The sequence below is a fragment of the Sinocyclocheilus rhinocerous genome, unplaced genomic scaffold, assembly GCF_001515625.1.
Source record: "Sinocyclocheilus rhinocerous isolate Xijiao unplaced genomic scaffold, SAMN03320098_v1.1 scaffold1334, whole genome shotgun sequence".
Lineage (NCBI taxonomy): Eukaryota > Metazoa > Chordata > Actinopteri > Cypriniformes > Cyprinidae > Sinocyclocheilus > Sinocyclocheilus rhinocerous.
Window position 1 is genome coordinate 54,074 of NW_015626864.1, and position 14,504 is coordinate 68,577.

Below are 14,504 nucleotides of genomic sequence, written 5' to 3' on the forward strand. Positions count from 1 at the left end.
AAATTGTCAACTATGTTACCAGTCAATCCACACGGTTTCCGTAACATAGTTGACAAACTCGCCACCAGAGAAAACATCTTTTTATCTGTACTGTCAAATTGGTGTTTAATGATTAAGCTTGGCAACTAGCAGACAAGTTACACTGTTGAAAAATATTTTGAACTGAAACCAGTAGTTAATTTATTGAGAAAGAGTATTGTTTTTCCTGATATGAGTTGTACCCAAAATTATAGAATGATTCATAACATGATTTCCCCTTCATACGTCATGTTGGATAAGGTATGTTAGATGTTGGTTATGGAAATATGTGCATGGAGTCCAGCAGAAGCTCATCCACCATGAGATGCTCAATGTTGCTGATCCTCTTCTTTCTGATAAAAAAAAAAAAAAAACACATACACACACATTTTAATATGGCTTAACAGCTAATACTGTGTCAAAGTCTGTGTCCGGTCTGCAGTTCAATGAACTTGAGAAAAGCTGAGAAGGCGCAGTGTTTTACAACGCAATCACCGCTAGATGACTCTAGTGTCCCCAAAACCTTTTCAAAGGTCAAAGAGACCCTGAGGAACAGTGTCAGTTATTCATCAGCACAAACACAGTTAATGAAATATAAATCAGAGTGTTGACTAGCCAATGAGAATGAAGTTCAGCCCCGCCTAAGCTCCTTTACTTACTCAGGCCTAGTTAACTATGACTAGTTGGCCTGGTCATTATCAAAATATGGTTGGATTTGCCAGAAACAAAAAAATGTGCCTGAACAATCTCTTGTCTCTTCTATCTGGTATAACACTTCTCTAACTTATAGTTATTTATTTACTTATTTTTAAGTACATTTTTATTTAATTATTAGAATTGTTTTATTTTAATTTAATTTTTATATAAGTAATTTTAATATTTTGTATACTTTGATTCAGGGTTTATACTTTTGTATAGGATCTAACAAGCATGAAAAAAGGAAATTAATAATCTTAATAATAATAATTGCATTTTGTTAATGCTTGCATTTTTAAAATATAAAAAAGTCGGAAGTACATCCAAGGTCAAAGTTCAAAGAGGCTGTGAGGTGAGTTTCCCACCACATTAAAAAAAAAGTTAATTCATTGAATTTACATTTCAGTAATTCAGATGATTTACACATTTCATTTGTTACATTGTTTTATTTTTGTGTGAAAGATTTTTATTGAACTAAATTAATGGTAGGCCTATAATATATTGAATATATTATCTAATCAATGATGTTTGTTTTGAAATGCTTTTGACACCATTGTGAAAAATTCATCTTTAGTGAGAATTTGTCACTGTTGTTAAAACCCTTGCTTTACAAAACAAAACAAAATTATATAAAATTAAATTTAAGAAAGAACAAAAGTCAAGTCAAGCTGCCTTTTATCATTACTAATAATGTCAAAATGTTAATAAATACTTCGAGATTTTGGGAATGACAACTTAACAGAACTGATTTTCCAACCTTAAACATTTTGTAAATAAGGAAGTGTATTTTTTATTTATTTATTTTTAGCAAAACTCTTTTTTTATATACCTCCATTTGTTGCTGAATCCATGTGAGAGCTTCACTTATGCTGGTGTAAACTCCTGCTTTGTTTTTTTGTCCACAGCTCTCAGCCCAGCTGGCTGCCCCCACCAATGTCCACCCGGACCCCTGACAGGCCAGCGGCCCTCCGCTGTCCCCCTACAGACAGAAGACTAGGGGTTCAACTAAGGTGCAAATACATTTAAGAGTGGTTGTTTGAATAATGGCTATTGTAGTTCTTTGTGATGATAATACACAGATGCAATACCTGACATGTTCCAGCACCACCCTCTGAGAATCCTGCACAGATGTTCCAGGAGGTCAGACCCAGTCTGCGGCAGTCTCTGCTGGACCGTAACGGGATCTGAGCGGTATGTAGGGACACACTGGCCTCTCCTGCGCAACACACACATGTGCATTCTGAAGAGCCGACTGAATACACACTCAGAAAGCAATATAGTTGAAAATGTCTTCAAAAGCTGTGAAACGTGTTTACTACAAGCATTTGCACAAGAAATACCAGCTGTTCAACTTTTTTTCAATTAAGTGCCCTTAAAAGTGTACTAACACCAATTGGATCCACACTCACCACCATCCACTGTGGATCCCCAGCCTGAGATCAAACACATCTGTCCATCCTCAAAGCTCTCGCCATAACTGGGCAAACAGATGGGTGCTACTTGGTCTGGGAAGAGAGAAAATGGAGATATATTGTATTAAAACCATGATTATATTCCCATTTAAAAGTCTGTTATACAAATAATTCAATCAGTGACAAGAAGCAAATTCTTACCATTGAAAGACAGAGGTAGTTTAAGCTTTATTAGCGCTATGTTGTAGCTGATTTCTCCTGGCCTGTAGTTGGCATGGTAGATGATTTTCTCCACAGAGAGAGCTCCAGATCCACTCAATGGCTGGTCTGTTATCCCAGCATACACGGCCCATAACAGTGGCTGATCAAAGCTTTGAACAAAAAGAATCACAAATTTAAGTACTGGACTTATCCAAATGAGCCCAGTGCCAGTATAAACCAGTCTGGACTGGTACCAGATCAGGATAAAAAAAGCCTGGACCAGTATCATACCATCACAATCCAGTCTGGATGAGCACAGAACCAGCATAAATGAGTCTGGACTCTGGACCACTACAGAACCAGCATAAATGAGTCTAAACCAGTACAAAAACAGTGTAAACCAATCTGGATGTGCACCAGACCAGTATAAACCAGACTGAACGGACACAAAAAAGCATAAACCAACCCTGATCACCATCAGTCCAGCATAAATCAGTGTGAACTAGCACAGAACCAGTCTGGACCAGAACCTTACCACCATAAAACAGCCTGGACCATCACAGAAATAGTATAAGCCAGTATGGACCAGCACAGAACCAGTATAAACCAGTCTGGACCCAGAACCTTACCACCATAAAACAGTCTGGACCATCACAGAAATAGTATAAGCCAGTTTGGACCAGCACAGAACCAGTATAAACCAGTCTGGGCCAAAACCGTACCACCATAAAACAGTCTGGACCATCACAGAAATAGTATAAGCCAGTATGGACCAGCACAGAACCAGTATAAACCAGCCTGGACCCAGAACCTTACCACCATAAAACAGTCTGGACCATCACAGAAATGGTATAAGCCAGTATGGACCAGCACAGAACCAGTATAAACCAGTCTGGACCAGAACCTTACCACCATAAAACAGTCTGGACCATCACAGAAATAGTATAAGCCAGTATGGACCAGCACAGAACCAGTATAAACCAGTCTGGACTAGCATCCAACTAGCATAAAACAGTGTGGACCAGAACCAGACCATTATAAAGCAGTCTGGACCAGCACAGAACCAGTACAAACCAGTGTAGACCAACACCAGATCACCATAAACCAGTCTGGACCAGCACAAAATCAATTTGGACCAGTTTTTTGCAGCAAGTCGACATGATATACATGTGTGTGTGTGTGTGTGTGTGTGTGTGTGTGTGTGTGTGTGCATGTCATACTCACTGGTACACACAGTGCGCAGCAGTGAGAATCCAGCGCTCACTGATGATTGATCCTCCACACAGATGCTGGTTCTGGTAATGCAGGCTGACCTGCCACGGGACCAGCTCAGACCTCGACACGTTCCCTCCCACAATACGACTGCGGACGGCTGGCCTGGAACCACACTCTACACCGCAACACACAAACTGGATCTGAGTGGAAAACTCACTGACACAATGCAAAAGTCGCCAGTCTTTTATAACATATACAGTATAGCTGTTTGGTTATAGTTGATTAGTTAGGGAGTTCTGGGTGGTTTCTAAGTGTTTACTGACTAAACAACATACATGATATTGCTGAGATGAAGTCTATAACTTGTGTGAGTGTGAGTCACTGAAGCAATTAGAGACTGTGTAATTGTTGTGATGTTTATCTTTTAATTTTAAAAAAGAAAAGAAAAAGAAAAAAACTCACCTATACACTTGACAGCAGTCACTATACCAGAACTGCATCGAGTCTTTCTGGAATAATAGAAAATACACTTTCAGTGCCATCAATCTTTCTGTCTGTCTGAACTACAAACATAGTTAACAATATTCAGGTTTCATTTCTATGCTTCCATTTACCTTTTTATTAAAAAATGCAAATCAACTTCTCATCTCATTTCAGCATGGAGTCAAGCTTTCCTTTTTTAAAACAGCATATGCTGAAAACCTTCTCTCAGCTGCCGAGAATAAAGCCGTTCAGGCGTTCATACATCTGAAGGTAAGAGATCTCACAGCTTTGGGACTCAGAGACAGTCCTGACTGCTTTATCAGGTACTAAAGACCCTCCTGAACATCTGTCTACAGAGGCACCTCAGATTGTTTGGAGTCAGTATTGAACAATGTGCCATGTAATGTGTCAGTCACTGGACTGATCTTATTTGACAGTCTTTGGCCTGAGTAACTCTTCCTCAGGCTTGAGTCCATTTGTTTTAGATCAAAGAAAAAGAGTGATTGAAATGCTCATTTTTAAGCTAAGGCGCAACTGCTGTTAATATTAGTTGACTACTTTTAAAAAATTACATACTATTTTTTTTAAATATTGGAATGTTGCTTTAAAATACTACTTTAATTTATTCAAGAAAATTCAGCTGTGAATATGTTGCCTGTCTTTCAATACACATTGTTATGTGAACAACTAATCTGATCTAAGTGTCACAAAGCTAAAACAAAAGCACATCATAAGCCAAGATTTGGGGCAAATCACATGTTAATTTTGAATCAGACATGAACAAAAAAAACACTCATGGAGTCAACTGTGACCTTAGTCTTGCTGAAAATGTACTCAACCTATGGCCATCCAAGATGTAGATGAGTTTGCTTCTTCATAGGAAAAGATTTAAAGAAATGTAGCATTTCATCACTTGCTCACCAATGCAGTGAATGGGTGCCGTCAGAATGAGAGACCAAACAGCTGATAAAAACATAACAATAATCCACAAGTAATCCACACCACTCCAGTCCATCAATTAATGTCTTGTGAAATGAAAAGCTGCATGTTTGTAAGAAACCAATCCATCATTAGTGTGCAACCGTCTATTTAACTTATTTAACTTGAAACCGTTGCTTCTGGCCAGAATATGAGAGCATAATCCATAACAAATCTTCCTCCACTGAAAAAGTTCTGTTGTCCTCTCACATCAAAACAACATGTTTGTATACAACTGTTTTCGCATGTAAACGGTGCTTAATGTGTGCATATTTCTCTCCTGATTCAGACGAGATTACTTTTTCTCTGGAGGAAACAATATTATAGAGGACTCGTATTTTAGCTGGAAGCAAAGTATTGAAGTGAAAGACATCTTAATGATAGATTTGTTTATTACAAACACGCAGCTTTTCACTTCATAAGACAGGACTGGAGTCGTGTTGATTACTTGTGGATTATTGTGATGTTTTTATCGACTGTTTGGACTCTCATTCTGACGGCACCCATTCACTGCAGAGCAACCATGGGTGAGCAAGTGATGTAATGTGAGCTATTTCTTTAAACTTGAGCGAATACGAAACGGTGTTGGGAATCTTTTTGACTGACATTAAAAAGAATCAGTTCATAGGAGTCCTTTGTCCGCTAATCGACTTACTAGTTGTTCCTTGCAGGAGGAAACACTGGCACATGCTCTAAATATATGATATCTGATGAAACCTCGCATTTGGAGACACATTTTCCCAATGTAAATTTTAAATTTTATTCTCAAAAGTGTATTTATTTTTTTTACATTTGTGACCATTTATTTCAATCTGGAGACATGAAAACTACATTGTCAAACACATTTTTTATTTTGGCAGGGTATATTCGGTTGCTTTGTACACGGGAGTATAAAAGAAGGTTTACCTGAGGTATGAAGAGTTTTGGATCTTGAAGTTGTCTTTAAGTCCTGTTTGGTTGATATTAAGAGCCACTAGATTATTCTGAAAGACTGCTTCAATGGAGGAGATGGGAACATCAGTAGAGTTCACGTAACTACAATCAGTCAGAGGAGAACAAAAGAGCAATCATTAGTCAAATGACTGGAAAAAGGTTTGAATCGAGTGTGAATTGGCTGTAAAATCAAAACAATTACATTAAAGCTAGAGCACTGGGTTCTTTCACATTGATATCATTTTATAGTTATTAAATGTTTAAAAAAACGATATACCCAACACACGTGCAATTTCTCTTTCCCTCTTAATTTCACCCTTATTTACTTTCATTCATAAGCTGTTACTTCTGAAAAGATGAAAGCAATTGACGTTAGACATGCTGATTGGTTCTCTTATTAAGGAGGTGTGGCTGGAGGGATGGTAATCAGTCATTATTTTTGACCAAAACCACTACTAAATTCAAGTGCCAAGATGCCTAACATTAAAGAACAGACAGACCTCTGAAATTAAAAAGACAGACAGAAGACTGCAGATGTTAAATGGAACTTGACCTAGTTGAGGTGAAACAGCATTTTCCGTGATGATTTTTCTTTCTTTCATTTAATGGCAGACTGATTTTAATTGGATTAACTATGCAGATAATGAGGCCACCAGGAACAGAGGCTCATTATTATTCGTAGACACCCACACAGTGCAAGAAAACACACTCACACAAGAAAAGTATCACCATATTTCTGTGTTTAAAAAAGGGGAAATCCCTGCTTTGCTCTGGGAAATGAATTTTCCTGAAATAGCAGGCATGACAGATAATCATTTTGGCTCCGTTGTTAGTCAACGGACATGAAGAGAATAATTGCAGACCCAGGATCTGAAGTTACTGAGATTACAGTCCTGATCTTTCACAGCTGTCCCACTGACATTGACGGCTGATACTGTAAATAGCAGAACACTATGAAAATTGCACAAAATTTGTGCTTCCAAATTAATTAAACTGTAACACAGAATGAAAAGGTTAAAATATTTTTTTATATTTCATATATTCCTCAATACCTACTAGGGGGCCTTAGTAAACTTCCAAGAGCTACAAGGTTTAACTTAAAATGAGACAAAACAAGCATTAAAATAAGCTTTAATAATAATAATAATAATAATCAAGATTAGATTTTTTGTTTAGTTTTTTGTTTTGTTTCTTGTGTTTGTTTTTGGTTTTGTTTTGTTTCGTTTTGTTTCTTGTGTTTGTTTTTTGTTTTGTTTTGTTTTGTTTTGTTTTGTTTCTTGTGTTTGTTTTTGGTTTTGTTTTGTTTTGTTTTGTTTCTTGTGTTTGTTTTTTGTTTTGTTTTGTTTTGTTTTGTTTTGTTTTGTTGAAGACCCGCCTCCCATGGTCTTGGAAAACCTGGATATAAGAGGGAATTTTAAAAATTTAATTTCTAGACCTGTCAAAGTCATAGAAATTAATAAGATCTTACAACTGAAATCATTATTATTTTCCAAGCACTGAAATATTTTATTGGGTATAAATTGTGAGTAAATAATTTTTTAAAAAGTCCTTTTCCTTGATCTTTATCCAGTAATTCACAAACAGCTGGAAAGTTCATTAATTCATTGTTCAAAGAGAGTAGGAACCCCGAAGAACATTCGGCTCTCGAAACCAGAATTTAAAAATGTACAAAATGTAATTTATTTTAAATTGAATATTTTTTTATTGATTATTTAGTTCATTTTAATCTATTAACACTATTTTAATTTATTACTGAGTAAAGTTTGAAAAAAAGCAGCTTTATCATTATATCAGATGAAAAAGACAAAAATTGCACACATCCAGCAGGCAAAAAGCTCAATGTGGGTGCTCAATCACAAACATCTGAAAAAGCTGGCACACCAGAACTCCAAAAGTAGAAAAATAATTTAATACCTGTTTCAACCATCAGTGACATTTCAAGCCATATGTTCAGACGAAGAGCTGTTCACTGTCAGTGTTGCTGTACATGTATTCAAATTTTTTTTTCTACTTTTGGATCTCTGGGGAGTCCAATTTTTCTTGTTATGATCAGCTATACCAGAGAAATATAATTGCTTAATGTAAAATGCAATCCATCTGCCCCAACATTTAAATTAGAAAGATTCTGCATAGTACATTCATAATTCTTCATACCTGCTGTATCCTAGTTGTCTGCAGGCTACGGAGCCCAGGTGAGAATCCCAGCCCTCAGAGCACACAGTCCTCCATGAGCCCCTACTGAACACCTGCAGCACAGAGCTCCTGCCACTCACACGCACTGAGAGAGAGAGAGAGAGAGAGGTTACGGTCAGGTTTTGAGGATTTTGAAAGATCTGCTCATGTGGACAAAATTGGTGTCGAAGTTGATTGTATATCATTTTTTCTTAGCAATCATTTTGAATATGAAATGTGTACTGAAACAATAAATAGGGTCGATTTTGATTTCATGTTGATTTTAAGGTCAAGAAGAGACCGATAGGATCAACCCACCACAGTTGAGCTCATCTTCTCCATCTCCACAGTCCTCGACTCCATCACACACAGCATTTCTGCTGATACACTGAACCAACGACAAACACTGAAACTTTCCTGAGCAGCTCTTCAGACCCACTGGAGAAGAAGAGAACAAATGCATGATGGTGACAAACACACACACACACACACACACCTCTCTAAAAGAAGTTAAAACAGCCATCTGTTAGCAGTGAGCTGTCCTCATAGAGCAGGGTGGAGCTCATTAAACATTTACTCAGGATGAGTTTCATTAGTAAGGAGGATACTTGCCTTCACACCTACACACACACACACAAACACACATGTTGGGTTTTCATGTTTTATGGGGACATTCCAGGCATAGATATAATGGTTTTATACTGTACAAACTGTACTTTCTCTCCCCTTACCCTAAACCTACCCCTCACAAAACTGCATTTTTCGATTTTCAAAAGTCTTTCATCATTCTGTATGATTTATAAGCTTGTTTCCTCATGGGAACTAAAAAAAGGTCAAAATGTACTGGTATTACTATCCTTCTGAGGACATTTGGTCTCTATAACGTAGGGAATACCAGGTACACACACACACACACACACACATACACATATTTTCCTGTCATGGTGGGGACTTTCTTTTGACTTCTATTGTCTGTATACTGAGCTAATGATATTTTCTTTTCACTAAGCATAAACCTGACCATTTCTGCATTTTTACCCAAAAACCCAAATTGATGTTTATGCCGTTTGACCTGCTTAATATTTTGTGGAAACTGCCATACATCGTTTGTTTAGAATTATTTCATGAATAGAAATGTAATTTATTTAAAATATAAATATTTTTTAACATTGTAAATGTCTTTACTGTCACTTTAAATTAATTTGTTGTGTCCTTGCTGAATAAGTGTTAATTTCTTGAAGAAACAAATCTGACCTTTACCTTTTGAATGGTAGTTTAACACCGTTTCCACAAAATATTAAGCCGTTTTATTAAATAATAAATTATATTAGTAAATAATAATACCAAATTATTCAACAATATTAGCTGATATTAAACAGCTTATTATTAGTCATATTAAACTACTTTCAACACTGACAAGAAGAAATATTTCTTGAGCACCAAATCAGCATATTAAAATGATTTCTGAAGGATCATGTGACACTGAAGAGGAATAAATTACATTTTACCTTTTACAATTTAAAATGTAATAACCTTGAAAAAACAGTCACTTTAAATTGCAATATTATTTCACAAACAAACAATGAATAAATATCTTACCAATCCCGAACTTTAGACCATTAGTGTACACATATATATAAGTATGTCCAAAATGGGGATGTCCAAAAAGCTGGTTTGGTCAGATTTAACTAACCTCTGGGGAACATTTAGTAGCCAAATTATAAGAAAACACACAGACTCACCTCCCAAACCTATTCCTAGAACCAGAATCAAGACAATTAGCAAGCCCAAGACGATGAGCAGAGCCAGCAATCTGCGAGACACGTACGGCCAACACAAAGACTTCAAGTCTGACAGTCTTGCTCCTGAGAGACAGAGAGAGAGAGAGGGATAGAGACGGGTCAATATAATCAGTCTGCTAAAGGCCAGTGCTGCCAGTGGAGTAAGACTGATTAGATCACTTTTAGCACCTCAAGTATCTGTCCTTTAACCCCTGTGTAATTGGCCGTGTAAACCACGTGCTGAAGCCACACCAAGAAAGCTTGCTTACCATCCAAGAAGGGCTGGACCTTGATGACGGGCACACCTGGGCTGGGTGGGATCTGAATGTTATGGGCTTTATACACAGGCAGTGGAGCCGACACCACAGTGGGCAGCTCAACGGGGACGTGAGGGTCCTGCGAGTCTGGGTCGTACAGGTGACTGGAATGGCTGTTTTGACTGCTGAAGGAACTCACATTGAACGTGGTGGGCGTCTCGACTACAGGAAGGTCCTCTTCTGTGACCGAGACCAACTCAAGAGCACCAGATTCAGTAACGTCCTCTACCGGATTCTGAGATTGTGTGAGAACAAAGACAAGTAAGAGACACTTTTATATTATATCAGGGGATACATGACCAGTTAAAAGTTTGGAATAATTCATTTTTTTATGATTTTGAAAGAAGCTGCATATACTTATTAAGGATGCATTTATTTGATTAAAAATACAGTAAAAACAGTATAATATTATTAGAATTCAAAATAACGGATTTCTATTTGAATATATTTTAAAATGTAGTTTATTCCCGTGATCTCAAAGCTGAATTTTCAGTCTTCAGCGTCACATGATCCTTCAGAATTCATTCTAATATGCTGATTTGCTGCTCAGGAAACATTTCTTATTATCATCCTTGTTGAAAACAATTCTATTCATTCTTTGATGAATACAACATTCAAAAGAACAGTGTTTATTTGAAATAAAAAATCTTTTGTAACATTATACATTTCTTCACCCTTTCTGAATAAAAGTATAAACAGCACAACTGTTGTCAATCATGTGATAATGTGACATGCGAGTATGGGCAGATGAAAATGTATCTTTGCCATCAGAGGAGTAAATTACATTTTGAAAATATATTACAGCAGAAAACAATTATTTATTTATTTGTTTATTGTGCTGTGTTTTTGATCAAATAAATGCAATCTTGGTGAGCATGGTGAACTCCTTTCAAAACATAAAAAAATATCTCAATTATTCCAAATGTTTGACAAGTAGTGTATATTTATGAAAAACAAACTACTAATAGTAGTAATAATAATATTAATGATGATGATGTTTTTGGGGATGCTTAAAATAAAAATGTTGAGGTGATCAGCAATTAAATAAAAAAAGTCTTGTTAAAAGACTTAAATTCTTGAAAAAAGAAATGCTGCTGTAAGTTGTTTGGCATAATGTATTATTGTTTAGCATATTAAAAAAAATAAGTAGTGAGGCTATTTTGTTTTAAAATATTAGTAATAAATGTCCACCAAATCCATTTTGCTGTGACTAGAAACCCACAGGCAGAAACACCGTTAGTTAGTTAGTTAGTTATACAAACCAATAACTACTTAAAACTTTGATATTTACATGAAAAGGCATGCTTCATTAAAAAAAAAAGTTTGAAAGCCTAAGGACCAAGTTGTACATGCAAGTGTATTCATTGCTTAATGACAAAAAAGCGAGCGCATGATGGATAGCATGACACCGGAGGAAATTGTGGGAGCTGCTGTGATAGACCCACCTTGTCAACCTTAATATAATTTAAAAGTGTCTGAAACACAAGGACACCCGCAAACACTCTGACATGAAATACTGCTGGTCATGCTTCCTTACCCTCTCCTGTCGGCTTCCTTCCTCTGAAACTGGCCGCTCCGTCTCTCCTGCTGTCTGGGAAGAAGCCATGACTCCGCTCTCGTCCTCTCATCTTCACTCCATCTTGGATGACAGTGACACCGATCCACTTAGGAAGTGAAAAAGTGACGTTGTCAATGGGAATCCAAGGCCCACGGTCTGTTTAATCTTTGTCAGAAAGAATGAAGAATGAATTATATCCAGCGAGTCCAAATCCAAGCAACCGCCTGTGAAATTAGCTTTTGAGAAATTGAGAAATGAAGGGGCTAATTTGAAGGTGACTTACTAGAGAGCTACAGATCTGTCCTTCTGAGTGACTTCATATCTTATTCTTGTTTCTCTCTCTCTCTCTCTCTCTCTCTCTTTCTCTCTCTGCCACACCTGCTCTTGAGCTCAAAGTGACACCTGAGCAGGTGTGCAGCAGTGTTTTGTCATGTCACTACAGCTGTGGATCAGGTAATGCTGGACAGTCTCAGCTTCTGAGGTCCGGTTACACTGAAAGGTCAGGCAGGAGCGCCAAGCAAGAAAAGGTCATCAGTCTTTAGGCGGTTCCCTAATTGAACCTCCAGGGCCCATAATTATATTAATCAAAGACTGTGCAGTTTCTAGATATATGATATCTGAACCAAAAAAAAAATCTAATTAAAAAACAACTTTTATTTAAAACTTTTATTATGAAATATTTTCAGTTACTGAAAATTAATTTTGCTATTTTTGTGGGGCTTAAAAGTAAAAAAAAAAAAAAAAAAAAATCTAGGTGTTCAGAGATTTTCCACTACTCTAACCTTTAGCAGAGACTGAAATTCTTTTTAAAAAATGGTGAAAATACCCACAGTTATATTCATTAAGGACACTGGAGTTTCTAGATAGATTTATTTTTTATTAAAAATCATTAAAATGCAATTCAAAAACCTCTTTTATGAACTTATTTTCAATTTTTATACATTTGTTTTCATATTTAATTTTTGGGGGGCTTAAAGTATAATATATCTAGGTTTTCAGAGAATGGTGAAAAAAAACTACTTTGTTCATTAAGGACATCGATGAGTTTCTTGAAAGATGTTTTTTTAAATATAAAAATACATTGAAATGCGCTTGAAAAGGAAAAGCAAAAATATTTATACATAAAAAATATTTATACATAGTAAAAATAAGAATACAAATATTATACATAATAAAATGCAATTGAAAAACCTATTTTATAATTGGACGATTTCAATTTCTGAAAATTCATTTTGATGTTTTTGGAGAGGCTTAAAGTAAAAAATGTCTAGATGTTGGGAGATTGTGATAAATGGAAAAAAAAAAAAAAGTCTTGTTAAAAGACTGGAATTTAAAAAAGAAAGAAAGAAATGTTATTTGGCATAATCTATTACTGTTTAGCATAATAAAAAATAAGCAGTATAAGGCTCTATTAGTAATAAATATCCACCAAATCAAAGCCAGCGTTTAGTGTAATGCAGGAAGCTATTTTATTGTGACAAGAACCCCAGGCAGGCAGAAACACCTTTAGACCCCTTTAATCAATCAATCCATCCATCCATCCATCAATCAATCAGTTAATAAATGTTTGAAAGCTTAATGATTAAATTGTACATTCAAGTGTATTCAAGGTGTAATGAAATGTGTTTTAGTACTTTTAACTTCATGGTCATAAAAAAACAAGAAATCATTGGATTTGTTCAGGTCGTTCATTATAAGGGTGACACAGTAAGCACGATGTGTCAAAGAGAGTGTCATTACATCAGTCTAATACCGAGAACCCTTGTTAGTTTTCCGTCATGCTCTGAGAGCTGTATCTGGTGTCGTGGACTCTTTTTTTACGCTGTGAGTCAGTGTGTTTGTTAGATACATTAGAACTTACATGTGATTCTGAGACGTAAACATGCACTGTCGCTTTCTCACCAGCAGATGTCACTAAAGTGCTTCAGTGTGTCACGCATCATTGGTCGGGTTTTTAGGCAGCTGTTCATGAGTCAGCGCCTTCTCGGTTGTTACGGGTGAAGTGGGCTCTGATGCAGTGATGATTCACACGTTTGTGTGATAAAGGAACCGATTTTTGCGCGGTTATAATCCGGTCCTCCCTCTCTCGCGCGCAGTCACGACTACTGGATAATCTGAGATGCGTTTGACTCAGCAGCCATAGACTGACAGAAACAACACCGTGACCAATGAAAAACTGCAGAGGCCAAATATATAGCCTAGTGGCATTTATAGTTTCAAAACTTAACTAACTGTTGCCTCCAGTGCAAGCAGTGTTTAATTAAACTAAATCCAGATCATTCACATTAAGCCGTGAACAACACATTGACCCCTGGTCTGTTAATGGTTTGTTGTACTAGTAAAATATGTAAATTATTCATCTTTCATGAAAAAAGTAACATGACAAGTATATTAGGATTCTTTATATTCAAAAAGAATATCTGTAACCCTGACAAATTCATTATTTTGTATGAAAAACGGTACATACAGCCTTGAAATGATTTTTTCAACTGATCACGTATTAAAATATTATTATTTTAAAAAGAAATATTGGAGTCCATATGTGGGAGTGTGTTTCCTACTTACACTTGTGCAAAATGTGCAAAAAATAAAAATATCCCCAGACACAAAATCTGGAAAACTACCTTAAGGGCAATTCGAAAGTGGCTTATAAAAAATAGATCATATTTAAAGCACCTCAGGTAATATGAAAATAGTGTTTTTCACTCTAAAAAATAAGAAATGTTTACGTTTAGTGGTA

The 14,504-nt window shown here is 36.2% G+C and overlaps 1 protein-coding gene across 1 annotated transcript; it reads right to left on the reverse strand.

The window, feature by feature from the left end:
* Nucleotides 1-347: 347 nt before the first annotated feature.
* tmprss3b (transmembrane serine protease 3b) lies at nt 348-11,812 on the reverse strand. Its single transcript, XM_016526090.1, has 13 exons — nt 11,744-11,812; nt 10,159-10,441; nt 9,851-9,973; nt 8,427-8,546; nt 8,091-8,214; nt 5,910-6,038; nt 4,005-4,051; nt 3,552-3,717; nt 2,328-2,497; nt 2,124-2,219; nt 1,803-1,930; nt 1,544-1,693; nt 348-371 (listed from the first exon to the last, which is right to left on the reverse strand). Exons 1-13 carry the CDS (start codon nt 11,810-11,812, stop codon nt 348-350), a joined length of 1,629 nt encoding a protein of 542 aa, XP_016381576.1.
* Between the last annotated feature and the right edge of the window lie 2,692 nt (nt 11,813-14,504).

Excerpts from the sequence above, each read along its gene's own strand:
- tmprss3b (XM_016526090.1), bottom strand. The coding sequence starts at position 11,812 with ATGGCTTCTTCCCAGACAGCAGGAGAGACGGAGCGGCCAGTTTCAGAG. Across the intron at positions 10,442-11,743 it reads AAGGAAGCCGACAGGAGAGG|AATCCGGTAGAGGACGTTAC; the intron begins GTAAGGAAGCAT and ends ACACAATCTCAG. Across the intron at positions 3,718-4,004 it reads GACTGCTGTCAAGTGTATAG|AGTGTGGTTCCAGGCCAGCC; the intron begins GTGAGTTTTTTT and ends GTTGCGGTGTAG.